The following is a 27,940-nucleotide window of genomic DNA, read 5'->3' on the forward strand; positions in this document are numbered from 1 at the left end:
ATGTCAAGCTGACACAAAATTAGCCAGTACAGAAGGCTAGCGGGGCTGAGGTAGAGCAGGAAGACAGGATTGCAATGTTGCACAGGGATGACCTCACAGAGCTCCAAAGGGAGCAAACGAAATCCCCAGGGACCATGGCCCCTGGGGGGATGGCCCAGGTCCCTTGCAAGCCGTTTTTTGGATTCAGCAGGTTTGAGCTTGCCCCTTTCTCGTAACCACTGCAGACAGTTTGTAAGGATTTTACTTCAACACCTACTGTGTGTCTAGGGTTAGATCCAAGTGAACTATCATGTCAAAGATCTCAGTTTACTAACATAAATACTGAGTAAGACCACCTGAATGGTGTTCTGCTTGACATTCAGCGTTCCATGGACAATACAAGTGGCTTTCAGTTGAAAGCCATCTGTCTTTCAGTGTCTTTGTGTCTCATGTTAGAGAAAGCTTCCTTGGTGAAAGAAGAAAACACGTCACCCTACTGAAGCTGAGAATGAAGCAACCTTTGTTTATTTTTGGAAAGATAAATTTGTCTGATCCGCACTACTCATAACATTTTGAAGGAAGTAAACAGTATTCCACATTTCTCATCTAAAAATAAATAACACCCTGTTTGACTAATAACTCTGTTAACCAAAGACAAAGTTGAAATGAGAAAAAGCAGATGATGCCCAAGACATTAAAGGCTCAGGCGGAGTATTTGATTCTGAGAGAATTAATCAAGCTCACAGGGGAGGAAATGTCTAGATGGAGGAGCTTAGGAGAAGGTTTACATACAAACGTTACATGTTCGATTTGACAAACTGGAACTTCTTTCAGGTTCTTAGTTACAAGAACAGCAACAAAATGTAAGACCGTTAAAAACCAGCATTTGAGAGTCTGCTGTATTGTTAGCAGTAAACGCAAGACGGTACCAGAGAAGCCTGGGAACCTCACCACTGCACTGATTGATGGTTCACTTTCCAATGTGTTTCTCCATTGGGGGTGGGCTGTGCCTTCAGATACAACCACCTAGAAAACTATGCATGACTGTCAAACCAGTCTCACTGCACCATGGCTACTGCCCATAAACAATTCCCTGCCTGCAATTAGAATAGTTGAGACCAGGCATATCAGGGCCACCCTCCCACACTTGTGGTATACATAATTCCATACCAAAATGACAACTTCTAGAAAATAAAGACAAGCGATGGCTTGAAGGGTGTGATAGTTTATTTAAAAAACAGAAACAACAAAACAAAACAAGAACTGTAACAAATAAAACGGTACCACACTGATCGTGTGACCAGCATACACGTACATAATGGCTTTTCTCTTGGGTATTAACATTGCAGTATGTTTAGATATACTGAAATGTTTCAATAGGGCCAAGAACGTTAGAGAGTAAGGATCTTGGATGAAATGGACACTAGTAAGTCTGGTGCATTAACCCACAGAATTCACTTAAAGTCTCACGAACCAGTGAGATTATGCTATGTGGCTAGGGAGGACAGAAGTTATCTCAGGAGGAGACAGCATGAACTTTATACTTCTTTGTACTTTAATCTTTAGTTGATGATTCGCTATGTCCCCCCTGGCTAAAGCACGATCAGACAAGACACCTCAGGTAATGTCCTTGCTACTATTGCACAAGTTTAGTAATTTTATTAAAAGAAAAAAAAAAAAAATCAAACCACCATCAAAACAAAGAGGCAAATGAATGTGACGTCCAAATCATCTGAAACGCAGAGAGCTTGCTTCTTCAAAACCAATTCAAACTTAATGCTATCCTCGGAACCTCCAAAATTCTGGAATAAAATTAATTTCTAAATATATATGGGTTTTCTTTATCTAGCTGTACTTTGCGATCAAAGAGAGGAAGTTGCTTTTTAAGAGAGCATGGCTTTTGGCGACAGTCCCACGTGCCTGTAGTAAAGACAGTGCGCCACAGGAAGCCACGTTCGCCTCAGAGTCCTGAAGTACACGGATTTGACCAGAGGTCAAAATGATCACAATCTGTTCTTAAAATGTCAGCCCATATGTGATTTCTTCGTAGAGAGTAAATGTGCTCTTAAGTAATTATCCCACTTGCCTTTCCTTTTTGGACCTTTCTGCAAGCTGACCCTTTCGGGTAACTGTGGCTCACCCTCTCTGAGACTGGCCTCTGTACTCCCGTGTTACCATTTCAGTACCAGGGTTTCCAGGGCGGTGGAAGTGTAGTTCACAGGACAGCAGATGCAGGTACCGCAGCCTTCAGTGACAGCTTTGACATCTGTAAACTCAAGAATCTCATTATTTAGCTCAGCAACTACAAAAACCATTTGAGATTTGGGCATTTCACACCAGAACTTCTTTGTGCTTTTTAGATGAAGCCTGCTTGTGAATCTTTTTGGTATTTGTCAGTCATTTGCAGTTCCCTTCTAATAATAAAAGGCGATATTCAAAATAATTTTTAAGGTTAAATGTTCTGAGGGGGGCTTTATCAGTACTTAGTTTTTAAAAACAGTATAAATCAGGTTTTTTTTCTTTAGTACTGGAATAGTAGAAATTATTTCTGGTCCCTTCTTAAATCAACCAACAGCACTTCTCATTGTGTACAACACTGAAATTTACAGACATCCCTGAAATTTTTTTGATTAAGTAAACGAGTGAATCACAGTGGAGTCTCATTCAGTTAACAGTGTAGATCCATTTGAAATCGAAACAAAAAGCTGAACATTAAAAGAAAATTTCAAGCTAAAAAAAAAAAAAAAAAAAGGGAAGACAGGAGACCCTCCCCCAAACTAAGATGGAGTGCGTTGTCACCCACTGTTTCTGTACTTTATTACTTTATCCCCGATCGGATCCCTCCTTCTCCATGTGCTCAGGGCACTGTTGAAATCCCAATCTGTGCGACCCTTGAGTCGAGGCCATGTACTACAGATGTAAGGGAATATGGTGCACTGCCTTTTCCCCTTCGAGACTTTACATCCAGAGACGGCAGAAGCGTCTCCTGCCTCTGTAACTGCCAGCATCTTACCAGGTGACGCTTCCTGTGCAAAGGGATGGCCACTGGTTCTCCCACCACCCCCAGAAATGGGAGCTTTTCATCGGCTTGTCACCAACACGCCCGCCTTTCGCTCTTTCCATCAGAAACGTTGGGGATTCAAACCCAGGTGGGACCGAAAGGAAAACAAGCGGTCTAAAGGCACAAAGTCGCAGAGCTGCTCCAGTTGGAGTTTGTAAACAGAGAATAGGTTGACTTTAGGTCGTCTCGATCTGTGAGACTAACAAGGCATCCACAGCAGGCTTTTATCCAGCCAGCTTCTCTGAGACTCTTCATGGGTTTTGAGGTCTACCAAGTATACACTAATATACCCATACTTCAAAAAGCAATAAGGCAAATAGTATAATCATTATCCAAAAGTTACAATGGTAGTGTAGGCATACATAGTATAATTTAGTTACAAAGTGTGGTACTGTTTCTGCTACATAACCATATTAACTGCTTCTTTCCTACATAATTATATATCCAGCTGGGTTCCAGCTGAACACAAAGCCGTCCTTGTACCACCTAGAGTTGGCAACAGCTCTGAGAAGGCAGGTTTTGTTCTGCTGTGGAAATTATCCTTCAACCAAAAACAAGAGCACGGTCCCATGTGCAGTCATTAGACGCTGTCGTATTTGTGAAGAGCTTCTTCCAACTTCTGGGTCACTTTTTGGAAAAATATTATTTGTTGTTGTAAAAAATGTTGCATCTGTGATTTAAAGTCTCTTACTCTAATTTGATGGAAGTGATGAATCTCGGCCAGCGTGGCGAAGGAGATAGTGTTACAGCGGTCTTGAATGCCATCGGCCTTTTGGACTTCCATCTTCCCCTCCTCCACGTGTCTCCTACTCTCCTTTACTTTGGTAAGAGCTCCTGTGGTCAAAGACAATAATTAATTAAAATACATACATACATACATACATACACACACACACACACACAAGCATGCATCCCAATGACATAGCTAAGTAACTTGGAACTAAGTACTAAGTAACAGGAACTTCGGTACTGTCAGTACTTGTCTAAACTACGTCAGCATCCTATGGAATTCAAAACAGTGACTGTAAATACCACTTTATAAAGCAGCCTGACCAGCACTCCAATGTCACTTACCAAAACCAACGTCCCATATTAACCAAGCCTCAAAAGGCGTAAAAATTTGTCCTTTTAAAGATAAACCCCAAAACCACACTTTTGGCTTTTACAATGTTATTATACCCTGGCATATTAAGAGAATCATTTGTGAACTAATACCTCATAAAGACTGAATCCCCTTTCCTAAGGCAAAGAATGTCACTACAGAGTACTGTGTAAGGTCAGGGCCATCCCTGAAGCATGTCAAGACCAACTCAAGCTGGAAATCAAGCCATGGTGGGGGAGGGGAGGGCGTCTGGGTAGTGTTGCCAGTGTACAGTGAAGCTGTCAGGGTACCCAAGTCCATGCCAGGTTTACCCAGAGCCCGTGCCTGACAGCAGGGGGTGACGGATGCCCAGTCTGGCAGCATCTTCTTCTGGGAGACCACAACTGGGACACTTACATCTTGAATGATTAGAGGTACAGGGGCGGTGGGTTTTAACTTTGCTCTAATGACTGCTTCAGAAGGTCACCAAAAGTACTACAGCTTCTTATCTAGTACTGCTGGGCAGGGTGGGGGAGTGATTGGGGGGGGAGGTCGGTCATTTTATCAGGGGCCACACAAGAGGGGACTCTCCCTCAGAAGCCCATGCCACACAGAAGGCAGAAGAGGCAAGACATGAAAGTATCTACTGGGTTCAGGGCTGAACAATGTTAACGCTCCCATGGTCTGAACACATTTTAGCAGTTTTAGAATGGAGATGTCCAAAGGCATCTAGAACTTATACGACTTAAGCAATCTAAAAGGCAGAGACTAGAGAACGGGAAAGCCAGGAGGGGGACCCAGCAGTCTGGGAGTGTGATGCCGAGGAGAAACCTAGTCAGAGTTACGAGCTTGCTTTTAACCCAGGAGGCCACCTCGTTTCTAATTACCCTCAAATCTGAAAATTAAGAGAGCAAACCAGTATTCAACTAAGGCTAAATAAACAGTGTGTTTTTCAAAGTGCTATGTTAGTACTTTTTGTAGAAAACGCAGGCTCACTTCACATATGCCACACTCTACCACTGCGCTCCGGGGTGGCCCCGCCCCTGCTTCACACAATCCAGAGTAGAAGTGAAAACCTGCCAACAGCAATTTTACCAAGAGAAATGCATGTCTGTGGAGGAACGTACATACCACACATTTTTCATGAGCTCTTTCTAAATGAGATCTTTCACTGAGATGGGCAGAGTCCCAGAGCAGCAGGGCACAGCCCAGCAGGGGCAGACATCCGTGCGGGCATCATTCCACCCTGCCACTGAGAAAGCAGCTTTGCTAGGCTGAGAGGCAGCGAGGATCCCCCGAGGCAACACATGGATGGTTTCAAGACTGCCCCTTACCCCTGCCCAGCTAAGGAAGTATGACACCGTCAACATTTCTCCTAGCCTGACAGCATGTGCCTGCTCTGTATCGCTGCTTGTGTATTTTCAGACAGGGTCTTACTGTAAACTCCTAGCTGGCCTGGGACTCACTTTGTAGACTGGGGGAGGAGAGAGAGGAAACACACAGAGAAAGGCCTGTCTCTACCTCCTGAGTGCGGAATTAAAGATGTGCACCATGCCTGACCCTGCCTGCTTCACGGTAAAAAGACCCCCCCAGCCACACCCATTTTTGTAACACAGTGAGTGTCTTTGTTACGTTTGTGCAGGCTTCCTATGTATGTACAGGAGAGGCAACACTCTAGAGAAATATCTCAAAAGACTCCCAAAGATATAAAACTCCACGTTTTAAAATGACAGGGAGAGAAGAAGGGAGGCCTTTGTGATTCGACCGTGTGCCTCTGGAGGCCATAGTCCAGGGTGCAAACACAAGGGACAAGCTCAACCACTGACCATTGAGCCACCGTGTTCTTCCTATGGCTGCACAGCGCACGCCCAGCTCAGGTGCCCGTGCAGTATGTAACATTTGTCTCCCTGTAGTGTTCTGGCTCCCAGCAGACGAGGGAGCTCAGGAGTGAAGCACGGCCCAGGAGCGGCTGAATGTCCTCTAAGCTAACGGCTAAGGAACTCTGAGCAGACAGAACTACGGAGGCTTCCAAGTGTGAGCGTTCTTCCACCTGTGACTCTATTAGGTCAACCGTACAGAGCGGTTATTTTTACAACCCATGTAATGGCCTTAACGCAGTTAAGGAATACCGATGGCAAGCCTAAAGTGATTAACATGTTGACTCTGTGGAACAGGTAAAATATAACACGCGTTCTCTAGTCCCAACCCTCTGTGAGCTCACCAGGGGACCATGTGGCAGGAGAGCACACTCAGGACTGGCGCACCAGCCAGACACAGTGACACAATACCACAAAGCTCAGAATTCTGAATGGGAGCCAGATGTGCCTCCCCAAAGGTACCACAAAGTATGTCACGACAGAAGACGCTCCACTGGCTAGCTTCACTATGGGTGCTCAAAGGGTCAGCAAGATGCCACGTGTCGTGATAAGGGTAGTGGGGATATAGGAAGGAGAGAAATTAAGGGACAGACAGTAAATGGTCATTGTCAAAAACAGCCCTGATATAGGCTAGGCACCATGCACACTGCTCCTACCCTTGCTATAGCTTACAGCAGATATTATTACTCCTACTTGAAGAAGGGAAATCGAGAGTTGCTCCCTATGCGAATCTGAGAGTCACCCAGGGAACCCCGTAATGTATAACTGATTTCAAAGCAAATAGCATAACTAAGCAGAAAAGGAGCCAGTGCCTCCTCAACAGGCAAGCAGGGAAGGTAGGCAGAGGGAGCCTGTCCTACCTGCAGGTCAGCCAATGCTTCTCCCTCTTGGCCACAGACTGCGGGTGTGGTGTGTGTGTGTGTATGTGTGTATGTGTGTGTGTGTGTTGACATGCACATATGCGTGCATGTGGAGGGAGGATGGATATGAAGTATATATGTGAGTGTGATGTTCTATTTTATCATTCTCTACCTTATTCCTTTATAACATTATCTCACTGAACTTGGAGCAAGACCAGAGTTAGCAAGCCCAGTGACCTCACTGTCTCCTCTCTTCCAAGAGTACTGGGACCACAGGCAGGTGAAGCCAAACCCAGCTTTGTGACATAGATGATGAGATCCAAACTCAGGTCCTCGTGCTCAGCACTCTTACACAAAGAACCATTCCTCCAGCCCCTGACTTTTTTACACGTGTAATTCAAAAGGCACTCTGAATGTATAAAGGAAACTATGTTTATGTTTGACATTTTCCTTTTACTAACCTAATTCAACTTACTAACTGAACCTGTAAAACCTTTTATATTTTAAGATGTATGGTTTTCTTAAGTATTGAAAAGGTACACATTACAGTGTTTGAAAGGCTACATAAACTCACACCTGGGAGGGAGATTATGTTTTTCTTTTCTTTTTCTCCATCTACTTAAGATGCTACAGAAGATGACACAGAATGTCAACTCCAACCCTAAATATTACCACACGGTTGCTTCAGGAATGTATGGGTTTATCTGATGGGTAAACTGTAACATTCTGGCAAAGACGACTCAGTATTGCAAAGGGACAGGATTGAGTGTATGGAAGAATGAGTGCCAGGAGCCAATTCCACTTGGAATTCCAGATGACCCACTTAATTCAAGTTTGCTGGCATACTGTGTCAAGTCTGCAACAGAGAGAGATGAGCAGGAGACATGTCCACGAAACACGTGGCCCCTGTACAAGGTCTCAAATCATTTTTGAGGTAACAAGGCACACACACCTGAAAAAGGTGAGACCATGTAAACAGAATATGAAGGTATGAACGAGCACTCACACCAGCGAGAGTCGTGTCACGGAGGCTGAGGTGGATTGCACACTCCAGGCCTCTTGGCCCACTCAGTAAGACCCTGTCTCAAACTGCACTGGCTCTGTCACTCAGGGGGTAGCGCAATCTCTTTAAATGATGTCTTTTAAATGAAATGTCGCTTAGTTCCTCCCAGAACTACTTTTCAAAAGAAAGCAAGATGATTAAAAATAAAACAAACTGATAGAATTATACAGAGAAATAAAATGAAAGACGCCCACAAGCATTTTCCAGCACAGCTTGGTGTGGGATGCGCAGCCTGGCCTGCCTACCCAGTCCAGAGCCGTAACCAGGGTCTTCCACGCCTACCCAGTCCAGAGCCGTAACCAGGGTCTTCCACGCCTACCCAGTCCAGAGCCGTNGCCGTAACCAGGGTCTTCCACGCCTACCCAGTCCAGAGCCGTAACCAGGGTCTTCCACGCCTACCCAGTCCAGAGCCGTAACCAGGGTCTTCCACATCTACCCAGTCCAGAGCCGTAACTCAGGGTCTTCCACGCCTACCCAGTCCAGAGCCGTAACTCAGGGTCTTCCACATCTACCCAGTCCAGAGCTGTAACTCAGGGTCTTCCACATCTACCCAGTCCAGAGCTGTAACTCAGGGGTCTTCCACGTCTGAAGCAACACAAAGGGTTTTGTGTTTTATAACCTCTAACAGATAGAAAGGCAGCTGGAGTGTCTTCCTTTCTATGACCAAGATTAATTACCAGTTACTTTCCTAATCCAGACTGGGAGTAAGTAGAGCACTGAGAGATACGTACCTCAGTTGCGTGTGAACACATGAAAGGGAAACACGACTACTTTTAGGGTCCCAGAAGCGTCAGTCTGCCCCACCTCCATTCACTGACCAGAGCAAACCCATTTTCCTGACCGCTAGAAGTGAACTACCAGGGTTACTGGGTTAGGACCTGGGTACTGTACAGTTGCTCATTCCCACAGTTCTCGAGTTAGAAGTTCTGAGCAACACTTTACATCTTCTCCTGTTTAGCACGTTAAATATAAAAATAAAAGCAGCTTGCAAAAATTTCCGGCAAACCTAGCATGTAAGGAGAGCCAGAGAGGAAAAGTGGGTGGAGTCAGATCAATGCCCACTTGGTCCTTCTCTGAATCGACAGGGAAAACAAGCGAAGGTTTCAGAGGCTTCACTTCTTATGTGGCTCCTTCAGGAGAAACCGGGTCCCCCCCCCCTCCCGTAGTATCGCCACGTTGCTTTAAAACTGAAGAGGGAAATGAAAGGAGTGGGGAAGAAAATATGTTGGCGAGGTCTAAGGTCAAGGGAGCACTGTTATACCAAAGATGCCATGATGCCCACGATTAGGGCAGCAGTTTCTCAAGGAAAGAAAAGAACCAAACATTGGCAAGTGAGCAGTTCTCAAAGAAGTACAAGCAGACAAGATACACATGAAAAAAACTCTTAGTCATCGGGAAGACGTAAACCCTAACCACAGTTAGAATGGAGCTTACACAGGGTTTGGGGAGCCTATGGCACTGAAGCTGCTGAGGAAAAAATCAGCGCGCACACCAAACATACCTCCCCTCACAATTACTACAGCTTTAATCACAGGGGCCAAACTCTGGAATCGGCTGAAGTGTCCCTCAAGAAATACATGAATAAGGACGATGTGGCGGGCATAGAGAATAGAGTATTATTCTGCCATAAAGAAGTACAAATTGGGGCAGCAGAGATGGCTCAGCCACATCCGTGCAAGCCTGAGGACTTGAGCTCAATCCCTGGCACTCACAGCCCACGTTAAGAGCTAGACACAGGGGGGTACCCTTGCCACACACCCCACATACTGCCGTGCCGGAGGGACAGAGGCAGGACGGTCTCTTGGCTAGGGGAGAGACTCTTAGATTCAGTGAGAGATCTAACAGAAGTACACACTGGCGCACACAGCAGCATTGCAATATGGTGTCTGTTGCAGGGGAATCCCACGTTAAGTGAGATATAACACTCACTTTAAAAGACAAATATCACATCTCTCATGAAAAAAAAAAAATCTAGATTTTTTTTTTTTTAAGTAGACATGAAAGTAGAAGGGGAACTACATGGGAGGAAGGGGTGGAAACAAGAGGGTGGGACTATGCTCAAAGTATATTCCCAATGTGTGAAACAAGTCACAGTGAAATCCTGTTCCCATATAGTGAACCTGTGAATAATTGACGGGAAAGTGTGTAAGCGATGGGTGGGAACGGTTTCTAATGGGACCTTACCGGGCTAACAGACAGTCACGCCTGGAATAACCCTAGCAGGAGACGTGCTGACTTTAAAGGGCCTACTACTGCAGCAGAGATGTGGGGCCACTCATGGGTCAGAGGACTTGCTTCTTACAGGGAGGTGGTGAAACCAGCAGCCTGAGTCACTCACAGGAAACGGGCTCCTGACACAGGCTCCAAGCACAGGAAGGGGCCTGAAGTGAGGTCGACACTTGAGCAACCTGCCCAGAAGGCAGAGGTAGCACAGGCTACCCCAAGCACCAGCCTGGCCCCTAGGACACTCTAAAAGCCCCTTCCTAGGAGAGGCTCCATGAGTAGGACAAGGAGCAGGAGAAAACACATAAAAAGCTTACACTGCGGTGGACTGAATAAAAATGGCCCCCGTAGGCCCACAGGCAGCAGCACTATTAGGAAGTGTGGCCTTGATGGGAGGAAGTGTGTCTCGGTCCCTTCCTGTTGCCTTCCAATCAAGTTGTAGAACTCTAGTCAGGAGATGGTTGTTCACGCCTGTAATCCCAGCATTCAGGAGGCAGAGGCAGGCAGATCCCTGTGAGTTCGAGGCCAGCCTGGTCCACAGAGTTCCTGGACAGCCCGGGCTACACAGAGAAAACATGCCTCGGAAACAAACAAAAAAGATGTAAAACTCCCAACTCCTTCTCTAGTACCATGTCTGCCTGCATGCCGCCATGCTTCCTGCCATGATGATGAAGGACTAAACCTCTGAAACTGTAAGCCAGCCTCAATTAAATGTCCTTAAAAGAGTTGTAATGGTCACTGTGTCTCTTCACAGCAGTGGAACCCTAACGAAGACACGTGTTGAAAGGGACATTTACAGTGAGTACTTGATTGATTTATTGAGTTAGTTTGACAAACTATCCAGAGTCTTCTCTAATAGGACCAAAAGTTCACTCGGCTAATGATTTATTTCAAAAGGAGCAGCCGGACCCCTGAGGTCAGGCTTCCACAGACAGTGGCCAATCACTCCAGGCCTGACAGACTTGAGAGGCGAGCTTCAGCTCAGGCCCAGGTGCACAGAGTACCGCTGGTGCCAGGTTTCCTTCCTTATTTATTTAAAGCTGAACGGTGCTTGGAAGTTCTTGGTATAATTCTAGAATCTTACAAGTAAGAGGTTGTCACTGGTCCAGAATGTCCCAGGGCTATGTGTTTCAAAGAGCCCACCATTCCCACCTGGCAGCCAGCTTGGCACGTGTCCCTTTCATCCTACACAGGTGTCTCCAGGAGACTGCTGACAACTTTGTGGCCATCCATAGGTACAATGTGGGCTGAGCATCTCAAGCTAGCACGCAAACTCAAGCCTGTATCCCAGGACTTGGAAGCAGAAGCAGGAAGCTCACGTTAGCTCAAAGGCACTGGAACAATATGGTGAATTCCAGACCAGCCTGGGCTATAGAGACCAGGTAGCCCTAAAAGACCAAAGGGGGCCCTTTCATGATACATATTTTGAGTTAAGAGGAAGTAAACCAATGTTTTAACTTTGCTGTTATCAAAATCTCCTAAACTCCAAGCCAGACTCTGTAACTGCAAAATTCAGCAAGGTTCATTCTCCACTGCCCCGCTCCTATCACCTTTGGAAGGAACTTTGCCCCGCATTTCCAACATCAGAATCAGCTCCACAGACCCCCGAGGTCTCAGATTCACTTCTGTCCTCTTCCTACCTTAGTGAGCTACCAGGGTAGGGTCCCTTGAGAAGTCTTAGGCACCAGCAAAGCCGGAGAGGCGCGTCCCTGCACACGCTCCTTTATCGGGAACATGTTAACTCATGTTTACGATGAATACTGAGCCCAAAATTAATTATTAACGAAGTTTATTAATATCACTACATTGAGGACTCAAATTCTACAAATGACTAATGGTCAAGGAAGTCAGCGCCACGTGACTTTACATACAACAGGATATCACTGCATGATTTCCTCTGTAAGAAGCTACTGCTCCCCATGCATTTCATGTCACTCGCTGCCTTTGCAGAGACCTCGGGAGCGCCACAGCTCCGGTTTTAGTGAACACTGAAGCCACCTCAAGCCGGCCAAGTCAACAAGGGCCCTGGCAAGCCACCTGGTGCCTCGCTGGCCTCCACGGGGGTCAGGCAACTTTCCTTGCATAACTCATAACCGACCAGCAAGAGACGGGAAAAGCCCCTCCTCACATCACAGACGCTCTATCACCTCAAGGGCTGCCCCAACCCCATTGAAAACCTTGCCAGGGCTGGTGCAGCGGGGCTCCCACTTTGTGTCCCCCACATTCTCCCTCTGCACCTCAGCCTTCCCGGTTTTGTCCCTCAAAAGCCATCTACACAAAAGGCCCAGTCACTAAGCAACGGGGATCCAAAGGCTGCTTTTTCCCTTGAAAGAGAAAAGGGGAGTGGTGGTAAAAACTCATTGGATTTTGAAATCATGAATGTGCCCAAAACACAAGGTAGATTTTTGGTCTTCCTATGGGCTTTCTCAGAAAACAGGCTTGGGGTTAAGGGGCAAGACAGAGGACAGAGCGCAGGGATGGGCAGTGTGGACAGGGGTAGGTTATTTTCATCCACCCAAGGCTACTAATGCAGAAAGAAAATGCTAATGTAGCCAAGGTGACCTACTTCCTACTTCCTCCTCCTCCTCCTCCTCTTCCTGTTCCCCCTCCCCCCCTGCAGCCCTCCTCCCTCCACCAGCCTCTTCCCCAGCCCTTTTCTTCCTCCCTTTGGGTCTCCACCCACTTGATAAGGAGGAAGCTGGGCAATTTGCTTGACCCTTGCCCACGTCACAAGTAGCAGCATCCAAACTGAATCAAGTCAGACGAGGGTTTGAGCACACTTACACACACTCCCCTGGTGAGCAAGCACTTTGTCAGCTTGTACCTGTTTTTGAGACATGGACCTACTAGGTACCCCGGCCTACTCTAGAATTCACAGTCCTCTAAACTCAGCCTCTCAGAGTCCAATGCCTGGTCAGTCCCCAAACAAGGCTTTGAAGGGGCTTAAACTGGCCACGGAAGCCGAGCACTAAAATATTTAAAGGTAAATTAATTTTAATTCACTTTCAACTTGGAACTGCACTAAATGAAGGGAAGGAAGCCTAGGGCTATTTGAAGAGAGCTGGGAGAAGAGTGAGTGAGTCCTGGCTGCGTATTAACAGGGGAACAACAAAAAAAGAATTTTAAAGAATTCCATTCTCTAAGTTCGGTTTGGCCCTAAAAATAAAAGAAGTTGCTTGTTCGTGGTTTTAAAAAAAAGCCCTGCTACAGCCTGAAGAACCGGCTAGCACAGCTTTGCTGGCTCAGCTGTCCTCCAATGACGGAGGTCCACGAGGCCCACTGGTAGGACTCCAGCACGCATGAGAACCTCAAGAGGCGCACTCACTGACTGACTGCTCAGTTTGCCTCCTTCCCCAGTGAAGCCTGAAGCCATGGGGCTCTTGCAGTTTATTTGTTAGAAATAGAATGTCCATAGCTGGAACTTCATAAAGGTTCTGGTGAAGCCTTAGCTCCTGAGAAATGCAAAACCCGGGTGGAGCCACGCTGGGGCGGGGTGGAGCCAAGCTCAGGAAGCAAAGGCTGAGGTGGAGCTCTAGGACCAAGAAGACTTTACAGTACTGGGCGACAGTAGCTCCAAGGACTCTATAATCACAGTATGCCTTTACTTCGGAAGACCAGGTTCCAGGCTGAGCGCCCTCTACAGATAAAGACTTTAAAAATCTGAGTATAAAAAAGGCAAAGCAAGTATTATTTCTTTTCTTGAATGTTTTCTGGCAATCCCACTAGGCAGTGTCAGCCAGCTGCTCACACTTACATTTAGCAGACCCTTCCTAAAACCCCAGGAATGGCTATCAGTGAGAAGCTGGACTCAGAAAGTACTTCTGGGACTGGAGAGATGGCTCAGCGGTTAAGAGCACTGACTGCCCTTCCAGAGGACCTGAGTTCAATTCCCAGCAACCACATGGTGGCTCACAACCAACTGTAATGGGATCTGATGCCCTCCCTCTTCTGGTATGCATGAAGACAACTATAGTGTACTCATGTCCATAAAATAAATAAATAAATATTAAAAAGAAAGAAAGAAAAAAGAATGTACTTCTAGTTGGAGTAAAATCTTGGTTTCTTTTGTTCTGGGAAGATAAAATGGAACTTGGGCTAAAATCGAATCTCTACAGCCTGCTAAACAGAGAAGACACTCCCCACGGGGCAGGGACAGAGCCAGGCCGGGCCTAGTCCGGGGAAAGCTGGAAGGCCAGAGCCAAGGCCTCCAGGGAGGGGAGGCTGGGCTGAGAAGGCTCCCGGAGAGCAGTGCTAACCTGGAACCACAGGAATAGTTCCAGAGCATGTACTTTCGCTGTCTAGTATTTTCCCCTCAGTGTCCAGCTTATAGCTGAATCAGGATCCCCACCACACAAGGAAAGCAGCAGCTCAGGTCTGCTCTTCCTTCTTTCACTGTGCCCACTCCATGAGCGCTGCCCCTGCACACTACCTGAGGGTCACTAAGATTGGGGGACAGTTCCTAAATCAGTCACTTTAAACTGAAACCCCTTCACCCTCACCCCTACCACCGCACCCCCGCACCCTCCCCCCCCCCCCCCGTTTCCCTGCTTCCCTGTGCTGGCAGGGACCAAGAGTCCCTCGGCCGTTCCTCTGGCATGTCTCAATGCCCTTGGGTAAGAGAACAAGAACAACCATCCAACCAGAGACAAAAAACGGAAGACCTAGAAAATGTCTAGCAAGAACATTAAGAGATGACCCACAGGAACTGAGTGTCCTGTGAATACAAAGGCATAAACCCTCAGGCTCCTGGAAGGCTGTCAGTCCCTGTCAGGAGCTAGAATCACTCATTTATGCTGCCAGCCTCAGGCGGAGGGGCTTTGATATCCATTTATTTTAGCCAGAGCCTCTCTTTACCATTGTAGATCAAAAGAAACCGGAGTTTTTCCTTTAATTAGAACAATGATGGTGGCCATAGTGGTGCACACCTGCAATCCCCGCAAGATGCTGAGGCAGGAGACATCCATAAATTCAAGGTGAACCTGGGCCACATACGGGGACCAGTCTGAAAACACAAAACAAACCAACTAACCAACCAACCAACCAACCAACAGACAGAAAACAGAACAAAGCAGCCCGGCTGCAGGAGGTCCTACGATTCCTTTCAGCCCCACTCCTGTTTCCTCACCCCACTCCTCCTCTCTCTGCCCGTACCTATTGCTGGCCTCAGCGTTTCCCAACACCCAAACTTAACACCCAAGGTACCACAGGCTGCTGCCACATCCAGCACCACGCCAAGTGCTGCCACTCAAGCTAGCAGATGTCTCAAGCTCACCCGCTCCTTTCCAACGCTGCATACAGGCAAGGTGGGGGCACTCAACAGCCTCTTCTCTGCATTCGTGGGCGGAGCTTCCTAAAATGGATCTTACAGGGAACACCAGGGAGTAAGTGGGAACCTCGGGCCTCCAGGCCATCAGCTCAGTTCCCACAGGTGAAGTGGCGTATAATAGAGGAGTGAATACCTCCAAAGCTCCACGAGGTCCAAGCAGGTATAGTGAATGTAGAACAGGATGTGCCATGCTTGGTACATGGTCAGCCTTCAAACTATGCTAGCTACTTTGAAAATGGGCAGGGTGTCACTAGTTGAAAAACCTCTACCAGTTGCCAGCTGCCAACAAAAATCAACTCTATTTCCTAGCAAGGATTCTGGCAGTGACAAGCGCAGTTTCGGGGGGGGGGGGGGGAGGGGAGATCAATTCAAATCCTGCCTTTGCCTTGACAGCAGTGTGATCTATAGGACTCACTCAACCTCTCAGCCTCAGGAGGTGAGAATACTCCCCCGTGGGGGGTGGGGGGGAGTTAGCTAACTGCACTGGATTAAACTGCATTGCCCCATCCTTGTCCACCTGGAGACGGCTCTGCACAGGTAACCAGAGAGCTGATGTCAAACGTAAGGCGCCCCTGACAGAGCAGGCAGGGAGGAAAGGGGCACAGAGCCAGGCAGCCAGTTACACAGGGATAATGCCACGTCACGATGGGTAAAGGCTGGAGTGACCACCTATAGCCAAGCCACTCTGAGGCAGGCCAGCAACCAGGAACGGAAGTGGTCTCTGCAGAGGGGGCAATGGTTCCGCCAGCATCTTCATTTCGGACAGCCAGTCTGCAGAAGTGTAAGGGAACACACTGCTACTGTTTAATCACCCAGATCTCAGGGACCTGTTAAAGCAACCCTAGGAAACTAATGCAGGAGCTAATACCAGTGCTTAAAGACATTAAGCACTAATTCCATTAAAAGAGATGTGAGGCACTTGTTAAAGAACTATGACATAATGACCCTGTATGCCTGGAATAGCGAAAGACACAGAGCAAACTCGATAAACAGCAACCTGCCACTTGAATCTCCATGCCACTAACCTGCTTGTCCTCTAACAGGAGGCTCAGCAAGCATTTCCTTTGAGGGCTAGACAGTAAATATTTTAGGCTTTGCAGATCAACAAGCAGAACTGGGGCTATTATACAGGCATTTATAGAACATTAAAAGCACAAGCACCATCCTTAGCTCGAGAGCCGTAAACGAGGCCCGGCCAGGGGCTGCAGCCTACAGACTTCTGCTTAAAGCTATCTGCCCTGCCGGCATCTACACTGGCGGCTCCACACTTCATGCTCAACAGATCATTTTAAGTCCCCTCTCTCCACTTCTGCAGACACAAGTTCCTGTCTCTTCTCCATCCCCTGTCACTGAGCTCCATTCAAGATTTTACTATGTCTTGCCTCAATTACTTCAAAAGCTTCTCACACCAAACACTTGCCCCACGGCCATGCTAACCTGGCCATATTAATACCCACCTTCTATAACACTCCCTCCACCACCCCAACAGCAACTGTAAACCCCAGACACTTAACGCTAATTAAGCACTGAAGTCCACACAGCAAGCATTTGACATTCAGATTCAATAGCTGGGTGGGTCCCAGCTGATTCCGAGAGGTCGCCAGGACTGGGTTTTGCATACACGTTCCTTTAGTCTGGGAAGTTCCCTCCCTGCTTGCAAATTTACAATTGCTTTTAAAAATTATCTTAGAACCACACAGCAACTAAGAACACCTTCTCTACTCCTGCTTCTCTAGCCCTCTCGCTCTCCTCCCCCTCCCTCCCCTCTCCTCCCTCCAGGTGGCCATGGCTGGCCTCTCCTTCTCTGCTTTCTCTCTTTCTCTCTCTGCCTTTCTATAATAAAGCTCTAAAAACAAAACAAAACAAAACAAAACAAAACAAAACAAAACAAAACCTTCTCCTGCTATACTTCTATCAGTGTATGCCATGACTGTGTGTGTCCTGCGTGACATTCCTTCACAGACTTCAGTGGTTCTTGCACCAATGGCCCAGCTGTATCGTGTTTATTACACCCACTCTAAAGCATATCCAAGACCAAGCGGGTACTCTGCATCCCTGTTCTTCCAAAAGTCAAATAGGAATATCTTTCAAAGTAGAAACTGAGTACCCTGTGCCCAGACCACACAGATCACGTATGCAAGTTGGCAAGCCTTCTCTCTCCATGTTCTGGATTCTCACACACTTATTGTGAGGTGAATTTGCCTTTTATCTGCATCCTCCATACACACACCCGACCCAACAGAACAGTGAATTCCAGGAGGCACCCCCTGCTCAGTGTCTGAGCTCCATCCAGGATTCCAAGGCCATCCATGTCAATGCACACATGACTTTGTGCTCCAAAGTAAACAAAAAGGGCCCCATAAAGAAGCGTGTGTTTGTGTGTGCTTTCGTTACATGTTCAAACACCAAGCAGTCCATTCAAAGAAATATCATGAGGTGCATATTCATTTTCCTCCCGCCAATGAATTTTGGAAAGTCACTTCAAAGCCACGTTAATCTAAGACTTTAAATTCACTCACATATTAATGACTTCATCCATAAAATATATACAGATTCTATCCTCAAATCCTGTGAACTTTTAAATGAAAAACAAAAGCGTTCCCCAAAACACTGAAAACTCCTCTCTCAAAGTCAGCCAAATAGTTTATTAATAAGCGCTTGCTTCGTTAACTCTACCAACGTGTATTAAGTAAGCACCTACTACAAACATAAATTACTGTTGCTATGTAATGCAGGAACACAAAAGGGAGACACCGAATCCCAGACAATCACCAAGCCCTACACTCACTGCTTATAAAGGGATGCACCCTCAATAGACGACTCCAAGCAACAGGTCCAGATCTGGGTTTCTGCCTGTGCTTGTGCCGAAAGGAGATGCAGGGCCCAATGTATCTACAAGGCTTAAACAAAAGTTCCTTCTACCATGCGGACTGCACATTCAACACAGATCGGGTAGCCTGGGACTTCCTTACCACTTCTACTGGTTTCGTTTGTACCGGCTCCAGTCTCTGAGCCATTCCTTCTACTCGGCATAACTAGGAAATGTACAAATGGATGCTGTCCCTTCAATCAAGAGCCTGAAGAGCTTCCATCTTGTTTGAACTTTTAACGTGTCCTGACAATGACCCACAAAGCCAGACCAATTCGATTTTCTGTAATGGCTTCTCTGACTAGGACGGCCTCTAGGCCCAACCTTTGACCTCCTGGCTGTTCTTCAACCTTCCTAGTCCACAGCTATCCAGGGCCTTGTTATGGATGAACCCCCTGCCTGCACAACCCTCTACTGAAACACCTGTAACTCCCCTCCTCTCCCCTCCTCAGTGCTACTTAAATCCCACCTCCTCAGTGAGGTCTGCGTTGACCAGACTTCTCTGTGCTCTATCCTGCCTCCTATACCCTCCCTCCCTACTCCACTTCTGAACTCTGTGTGTGTGTGTGTGTGTGTGTGTGTGTGTGTGTGTCTTTCACTGTGCCCCCCCCCCCGCTAGAATATAAGCTGCCCAAGGGCAGCAGTCACTTTGGTCACTGATGTAATCTTGGCAGTGCTTAGCTTATGATGCCTACTTAAATATTTATACAATAAAAATCGAGTTTATCTTTTAGAGGCTGCTCTGTATAAACTTAATGATTTTGCCTTTCTCCCAGTGACCATTACCCAATCCACTAAAGAATACACAAAGGAAAATCCAATCACAGCATGAGTTACAAAGCTGTCAGAAATAGGGTAGGAATGGACACCCTGGTTGAAGTACTCGCACCAGTTTAGTCAGTCTACACACCACCGGGAGGGCTAGTTTTGACTGTCAGTTTGACTGGATTAAGGGCATTCGTGACACATATCTTTAGGCGTGTCTGTGAGGGGCTAACAAGAAAGATAAACTGAAGACCACATAGAGGTTGGGTAGGTCTCACACTGACTAAAGAAGAGAGGGAGAAAGCCCGAGTCTTCGCCTCTGCTTCCTGTTCCAGAGTTGGAAGCAGGCAAGAACCTCAACTGTACACTCCAGCCATCACGGACCCACGGTGGCCTTTCTCCCACACTGGGGTTTCCACTTTCAAACACAAATAAAAGTAAGCCCTTCTTCCCTTCTTATCAGATGTTTGGTCACAACATGAAAAGTAAACTATTTACTTGATTTTCTCTTATTTTGGGAAAGGAGACAGTATTTTGAGTTCAAAATAAAGTTCTCTTTGCAGACAGAAGAAGAAAAATAGCATCCCCACTGACTGCTTTTGTGGCCCCATTCATCACAATCCTCACTAGAACCCATTCACTAGAACCCTCATCTGGCTTCTAGACCGTGCAGATGTTGGCCGGGAGACCAGGGGCTTCCCTCTAGAAGCATCCGATGAATTAAGCCAGGGATCCATGTTCACTGATGTGAACTTAATGTCCTTAACATTGTCAGCTGATAAAGGGTTTTCATGTTCCCAGCTTGTGATCACATGGGCAGACAAAACACTATTGAAACCAGCCTGCAACAATGTCTAAATGTTGGCTGCAGTCTTGGGCTGTTTTACTTTCAATATAGAAATTATGTTACTTAACAAAGTAAAAAAATGATCTAGACAAAAGCAGTTTCTAGGAAATCCAGAACATCATCTGCACAGACATGGGGATGGATGCTCAGAAATGCTGAAGCAATCTGCTCCTGCGCAAGATTAATCTGATGTAGGAGGAGGGCGGACATGAGAAAATTTACATAAACTATCTAATGTGAACGAAAGCGGTCACTCCAGACAGCATCTCCATTTATCCCTCTGATGCCAGTAATACTTCTGGGTTCACTAGAGAACAACCTGATTAAACCACAACACCCCAGTACTGGCGGTACCAGCTTTTGTCTCTGTGCCTGCAGTTCTGGTGGTAACAGGCTGCTCAGAGGGAAGGGATGCTTATTTGAATTGTGTTTCAGTGGAAATTAATTCCCATTCTTGTAAATCACCTTCCTGTTCTCATAACCAAACATTTAATAAGTAGCTCCTGAGTTCCAAAATGTAGCTTTCATGACGACCTTGAGGAACTCTCCCTCCTTGCCACTGAAGATTATGGAGGTTCCAACTACCTCTTCAAAGTTGGTTCCACTCACTCATGTACAAGGCCCACCAGACTACACCACACTGGTCTACAGACAGGCCTGGTGCACAGCCATGAGGCTGCACACGAGACTTCTTGGCCACTGCAGCTCAGTTGTCACACCCAAGCCACGAAACCTCCCTTGTGCCACCGGTACACTAAGAACACACCTTGTTTCCATTGCCCACCCCCAGGCTCTCTGAAACCTGGCGCACCACCACATTGCGACAGCAGCAGGGTGATCACCCTTTGTCAGTCGTCCAGAACTCACTGAGAATCCAAAGGCGCTGTCTGTGCCTCTGTAAAATCTGGTCTGTGCTGCCTCTGTCTTCTGGATACAATCACAATAAACACAGCTCAGCTTCCAGACCACTTTACTGGTGACAATCATGCATTATGGGCTCCAGAAAAGATACAACCCGCCGGGCATGGTGGCGCACGCCTTTGATCCCAGCACTTGGGAGGCAGAGGCAGGCAGATTTCTGAGTTCGAGGTCAGCCTGGTCTACAAAGTGAGTTCCAGGACAGCCAGAGCTATACAGAGAAGCCCTGTCTCGAAAAACACTCAAAAAACAAAAACAAAACAAAACAACAACCAAAAAAAAGATACAACCCAACTTAATCCTAAACTCTGGTTTTAAAACATTAGAAATAATACAGCAGATTTTTATACAGCTGCCAAAAAGGAACCTAAGTTTATGGGAAATGTCTTGTTTCCTAATGGATCACAGAATTTCTTGTGCTTGGAAATCCAAGGTGACCTGACAGGTGTCATTCCCCATCAAGAAGGGATGCCCCATGGAGCCCAGGGGTGCCAAGAGTTCCTGGTGGAACCGGAAAGTCTCCTTCCTCCTCTCAGTCCGGCTGTGACTGGCTTCCCCGTGGGACAGACAGGACGTCAGGGATCAGAGTTTGGAAACCACTGGCCGGGAGAATGGAGAGGCGTCCATCAAGACAGGGCAGCCTCGGATCGGAAGGAGGAGTGGTCCTCGCCAGTCACATTCAAGCTTTAACCAAGCAACTGATTCCTCTACTTCAGAAGCCAAAGGAAGAAAAGGGCAAACTGGGACAAAGGTCACATCGAGAAATGAAGTCAACAGCTGAGGTGGAGGTAGGAGACGGGAGAAATGAGCCAGTCCAGATAAAACAGTTAAACTCAAAGAAGGACTGGCCTCAATTTCTGGCCCAGGGCTTTCAAAAAGCTGAACTTGCACACAGCCTGCCTCCTTGGCCCTTTCTCTGTACCCCTGGCACCGCCTTCTTCAGGCTATTTTTAGCACAGGAGACAGGGGCACTGAATGAAGGCCGGAGCACCAAGGCCTCACCTTGCCTGCCCTGCCTTGACTGGACACTGGCTATCTTTAATTAATGTCTGAGGCCACAGGACCAACCTTCCTCAGGCGGGTGGAAGGCAGGTAGAGTGGTGAAATCCTACCCAGCAGGACGGACAGGCCAGCTTCTGGTCGCCGCGCCTCAGGTCCAGGGGCTAGGTTTTTGGTTGAAAAGGCAGTGCCATCTGGAACCCTTAGAGAGCAAAGAAGTAAGAGTTTGCTGCATCAGGTAAAGAATTCGAAAAGCAGGACTCTATTTCTCTGGTCACAAGGAGGCACAACTGAGGTCTCACCGACAGACATCTCTGTCACTGCTGAAAGTCCCACTGGGCTGCACTGCTGCAGCTCCCACTGGGCTGCACTGCTGCAGCTCCCACTGGGCTGCACTGCTGCAGCTCTCACTGGGCTGCACTGCTGCAGCTCTGGAGTCCCCTTTCCTAGGATTCCCCTTCAAACCCGTTATCTTTCGGTGTGCAGCATGGCCTGATGCCAGTCTCCTTGGAACAGAGAGGCAGCTCTGCGTGGCTCCCTCCAGGCCTGCAGTCCGCATTTATGTGAGAAGATGAAAACCAGGGGTCTCCTCATTTACTGTTATGGTCGTTCCCGACTGTGATACCCGAGAGATAGACGTAAAGCTTTTAAACCGTGGGTGCCGCCATCCAGATGTGGCTTTTATTAACCGGAGAAGCTCATCATATCTTTGAAAAGCAGACTGAATGTGCTGTGACTCCCACAATAAACACTCCCACATACTGCCTCAGAGTCACCGGGCTCCGGCACTATCAAAGCACACTGCGGGCAGGAATGATAAACAGAGAGAAAATAAAACCCCACCACGGAGGGAAGCAAAATCAGAACCACGGGTTTTCCAGGCCTGTGACAGCTGAGCACACTCGGCCTACAGCTGTCTACAGAGCTGAGCGGACTCCTGTTAAGTCAAGAGAAACTACCTGCCACTGCAACCCGAGCATGCTCTGAACTTCCATCCAACATTACTACAGATGACAACACCCCCGTTAGCCTCCGCTCCACTCCATTAAACTAAGCAGGCCTATTTAGCTAAGAGTCCATTAGCTGATTTAAAAACACGATTCTAGAATTATCATTTAGCTGATGGAACCATCTGGCTCTCTTCACCTTTGTTCAAAGTATTAAACTAAGACCTTTACTATTAGCCTAAGCAAAAGCCAGCCCACCATATTTAAGAGTCCCCACCCGGATGGCTTAGAGTCCCAAAGGAGGCCAGCGTTGTGTTCTGAGACACGCTGCTGCCAGGGCGAGGGACCGGGAAGACTGCGACAGGGACCCAGCAGAACCTGTTTCCCCTCCCAGGCTTCATCAATTACACTCACAAGGGAAGTTAAGTGTTGCCACAGAATTACCAAAGAGAGAGAAAACTACCATGAAAACGCACGGAAAGATTACTAACTGGCCCGAGAATCTTAGCAAAGGGGCTGCTGGAGCCACCGCCTACTGGGCAGGGCTGTTCAATGGAGCTCGGAACAACGATGGGGATGCCTGCGTTTCCTGCCCGACCTTCTGGCCGCAGACCACTTCAGCACTTGTTACCTGACGACCACTAGCGTGAGAAACTGACGTTCTCATCAGATTTGATTTTAATTTACCATGTGTGTACAATGAAGCGCTGCCTTTTCTTTAAACAATGAGAACGCCAGGGGTAAGACAACTGTTTTGAATTTCTTAACTGTAAGATGTCTTCCTAAACAGAAATGTAAACTTTGGATCAGCTACAGCGAAATACTGGAAAGCCACTTTGAGTTTTTCTAATTTGTTCTTTTTTTTTTTTGCTGTTGTTAATCTCAAAAGTCAGTTGAGCCCTTTGATGTGATTATGTGTTGAGACCTTGGATGGAAAAAAAAAAAATAAACCCTCAGGCAGTAAACAAACTCCCAGTGCTCAGGTTGAAAAGAGTCATTCCAACACCACAGCAGCTCCGCAACCCAGGAGAGTCGCCAAGTCCCATAGCATGCTGAAAAAGGTTCGCCCAGGCCGGGGGCAGGATATTAACCTCATCTGTTACTTCCTTAACAGATTCGGCCTGTAAGCAGGCGCTCCTGGCTGTATGCACAGGACTAAGTGGCAACGTTCGAAAGAGGAGTCATCTAGACTCAGGCTCCCGTACATTACACACCAAGGCGACGACAGCAGAAACAAAAATTCATGGCCAATGCCTACAGATGTTTAATCTCTAGAACTGCTTAAACCACATAAAACGGCACTAGTTTTGAAAGGGAAGGATTTCCAGAGCCTAAGCAACAGGAGACAATCCAGGTTTTAGGATTTAGGAAAAAAAAAAAAAAAAAAAAAAATTCAGTGGCTGACTAAACTAAAAGAACCAACCACACATTCAAGCAGCCCTTCGGACAAACACAGCTTTTCCGATATACAGTTTCCACAGCAGGGCATGCCAAAGGCCTGATTGACAGTAAAACCCACAAATGAGCCCACACAGAGGTGGAGCAGACAGGCACCTGCCCGCCCCCACGGGTGTCTCTGCTGGTTCTGCTTTCCTTCAGTGATTGCCCGCACTCTGTACAAACACAGGGACATTCCCTAAGTAGGCAGCCAGCATGTGACCTGACTGAGGTAATACAGTGGCATTTAAATGGTAACGTCTTGCATTAAAGACTCAAAGTGTCAGTGTCACTAGCAGGGACCCAGAAGGTGAGGATGCATAAATACTTAAAAACATACAGAATGCAGATGAGGGTTAAACATGGGCCAGCAGCTATAGTATTGCTCCGAGCTAACTCCGTCTTAGAAATTGTCAAGAAAGTTGTCATACTCGAGGAGACTAGTCCCACAGATATCCCCAGCAGCGAGTGTGGGCTCAGGACCTTTGAACATCCCCCCTCCCCCCACCCTCCCTATTTAAGAGTCTGAGGCCTTGTCACATTGAGAAGGGGAAGGAAAAGGGCAGAGAGGAAGGAGATGGCAAAGAGACCGCTATTTCCAAACGGCTGAAGGCTTGACACAGATTTGTTGTTTGTGTCCAGAGAGCCAACCGAGAAAGAACTTGGGCTGAATACAAGAAAGACAAAGCCAAAGATCAGGGACGTTCACAAATGCTTTGTCCCACGTGGCTGGGAAGTGAGCAGGTCACCCTCACGCAAGGCCAGATCTGGTTATCCATGTAGCCTTCCACCAGCCCTGGACGCTACAGTAGGTAACTGCCACCTCCCCCACACCGGACCTCCAGAGGCAGGGTCCTTAACAGCAACAACTCCCATCTCTCTCTCAATCAATGGAGCCATTATATCAGAAGGCCGGCTAGTGAGTAACTTCAGGTCAGCCAGGCATGACTGCTGTAGTTTACAAAAAAAAAAAAAAAAAATCATTTGCAAAGTCAGTGCTTTAACAAAAGCCAGCGACACACCAAACTACTAAAGCACTCTGTTGCTGGGACAGCGAATTCTTGCTCTCAGACACAACATTCCTACTTCACCCAGCTAGTCTCCTGCATCACTTTCCTAAACAACAGTCCAAATGTCAGCTGGTTAATAAACTCCAAACCCAGAGACAGGAGAGGGGAGTTCCTGAAGGTGGAGAGTCTATTTAGGCCGTCCAAGCTGACACCGGAAGTTCCTGTGCTGCCCCAGCACTGTGACCAGGGTTGGCCAAACTCCCCTGCCACATCAGGAACTGAGGGGAAAGCCTGCCTCACCTATATTCCCAGGCATCCATTCTTCCTATTGTTCCCTCCTACCTCTGCCAGCCCTGTAGTGTTTAAAGGGATGCGTAGCCTGGCTTGGGTGCCCCTGCCAATTCTGCCCAGCCCACAAGCTTATACATCAGTGCAGCTGATTCCCCTGCCTATTCAAACTCTCAAGTGACAAAACACGGTCTGAAAATCTAGCCCTCTGAAGAGGGGCAGGCGGTCCCTGACTAGAAGGAGCACTCTAACGAGCCACTGAAAACTCGGTAAGGAAAGAAGTCCCAACAGTCCACGACCCTAAGGATCCCCAGACACGGAGAACCGGCGGGGGCCTGAAACCACTTTCTCCCTTAACAAAACATCCCGTGCCACCGGCCCTACTGGCCAGGCTTTACCTTTCTGAACATGGATGATGTCTGGGAAGTTGGCCAGGTGCCCCTGATACAGTGCTAACAGGTCCATGACTGGGTCCAGGTCCTGCCTGGGCTGCTCAGCGAAGAGTTCGCCGATGGCGTCGTAGGCGTCTCCCGTGAAGGCAATGGCCTGATTCAGACCTACGGAGAAGGCCTGCTGATCCAGCTCAAAGGCTTGGCTGAGGCCCCGGAAGGACTGGCCCACCTTCTGATACTCCTTCTTGAAGCCAGTCACCTGCTTGCGCGCAAACTCGTTGGCAGTGTGGTTGAGCTGCAACGCGCTGTCATCCATCTTCTTGGTGAAGCATTTGAAGCCATCGATCTTGCTCTCCACCTCCTGCAGGTCCAGGGCGGCGGCAGGTGGGGTGCTCAGAGTGAGGAAGAAGTTGGCGCCCACCATCTCATCCTTCTCAGCCTTCCGCTTACCCTGTTTCCAGGCCTTCTCATCGGTGCTGCTGGGGCAGGTCAAGAAATGCTGGAAGACGTCGCACTGCGCCAGCACCGGGTGGCTGGCCATGTGGTTCATCCACCAGATCAGACCCTTCCTGCGCTTGGAGATGAAGTCCTCCTCGAAGCGCCCGGTCGCCTGCTTCTCGGGCAGATGGGGCACCGAGATGACCGGGAATTTCTCGGCCAGGCGCGCATACAGCCAGTCGAAGTGCTTATAGCGCCTGTGCACGGGCACCTGGGTATGCGTGGGCACCAGCTTGTAAGAGATGTAGCTCTTCATGCCCTTGAACTTGGTCTGCTTGGTAGGGTCGTCGATGGTGCACTGGAAGGGATAGGGGTTCTCCTGCCACTCGGGGCCGTAGGGACCCAGCACCACGCACAGCTTGTCCCCATCCTTCACGAAGCCTGACGCCTCTCCCAGCACGAAGGCCTCCCCGCCCGACTTGACGAAGGTGGAGAAGCGATTGAGGTTGCGGCTCACCGTGGCCGAGCTCTTGGCTCCAGACGCCTGGTGCGCCGGGGGCGCCGAGACGCCGCGGGAGCCCAGAGACAGGTCCGAGCGGGTGGACAGGCGGTAGCGGCCGGCCGCGCCGCCGCCCGCCGACGACGAGCCGTCGAGGTCCGGGTAGGCGCCGCTGCCCAGCGCGCCTGGCTCGTCGGCCACCGTGGAGCTGTCGTCCCACTCGTCGTCCCAGTCATCGTCGCTGCCCAGGCTGGCCTGGTAACCACCGTAGAGCTGCTGGGGCGACGGCTGCAGGGCGCCCCCGCCGTAGGGAAAGCCGGCGCCCGGCGGCTGGAAGGAACCCGGCGACGCCTGCGGCTGCAGCAGCGGCGGGAAGGCGGCGGACGGCGCGGCGGGCAGAGGCTCGAAGCCGCCGGGAGGGACGTTGGCGTAGCGGGCCGGAGCTCCCGGGCCGCCGTCGGCCGGAGGGCCAGGCTCCGGCGCACGGATCACCTGCACGTAGGAGGCCGGGAAGAGGCCGCGATCGCCGCGGCTGTTGATCCCTTCGAGCCAGCCCTCGATGTCCTGCTCGCTGCACAGGCTCAGCACCTCGTGCTCCCGCAGGGAGATCTCACCCGGGTTCTCGGACTTAAAGTCGTAGAGCGCCCGGGCGCGCAGCGCCATGGTCCCGAGCCCGGCGCCCCGAGCTCGGGCCGGTCCGAGGAGCCTCCGCGGGCAGGATCCGCGCCCCTGGAAGCCGAAGGGAAGCCTGGAGGGCAGCGCACGGGTCCGCTCCCCGCTCCGCTCTCGCCCTCCGTGCAGCCCGGCTCGGCTCGCAGCAGCGACTGCAGCTCCCGGGCCGCCGCCGGCCGGGGGCGGGGCCCCGAGCGCCCACGTCCCCAGCGGAGCTAATCCATTGCCGAGAGCCGCGTGCCAGACGAGAGCAAGCGACGGCCGAGCAGCCGTGCCTGCGCCGACTCGGCGGCCGCCGCTGCCCCCTTGTGGCGGCTAGGGAAAAGGCGAGAGCTTGAGTGACCGCGTGGTGGGTGGGTGGAAGGCTTTCAGAAGTGAATCATCTGAAA

At 48.8% G+C, this 27,940-nt stretch overlaps 1 protein-coding gene across 1 annotated transcript; it reads right to left on the reverse strand.

The window, feature by feature from the left end:
• Nucleotides 1–1,184: 1,184 nt before the first annotated feature.
• Snx18 (sorting nexin 18) lies at nt 1,185–27,706 on the reverse strand. The gene is made up of 2 exons (XM_021208290.1): nt 25,949–27,706; nt 1,185–3,874 (listed from the first exon to the last, which is right to left on the reverse strand). The coding sequence occupies exons 1-2, from the start codon at nt 27,540–27,542 to the stop codon at nt 3,621–3,623; spliced, it is 1,848 nt and encodes a 615-aa protein (XP_021063949.1). The 5' UTR covers nt 27,543–27,706; the 3' UTR covers nt 1,185–3,620.
• Between the last annotated feature and the right edge of the window lie 234 nt (nt 27,707–27,940).

The sequence above is a fragment of the Mus pahari genome, chromosome 11 (assembly GCF_900095145.1).
Source record: "Mus pahari chromosome 11, PAHARI_EIJ_v1.1, whole genome shotgun sequence".
NCBI lineage: Eukaryota > Metazoa > Chordata > Mammalia > Rodentia > Muridae > Mus > Mus pahari.

Coding starts and splice junctions, on each gene's coding strand:
- Snx18 (XM_021208290.1), bottom strand. CDS start 27,542: ATGGCGCTGCGCGCCCGGGCGCTCTACGACTTTAAGTCCGAGAACCCG. Junction 3,875..25,948: donor CATCATCCATGTTCAGAAAG/GTAAAGCCTGGC, acceptor CTTTGACCACAG/GAGCTCTTACCAAAGTAAAG.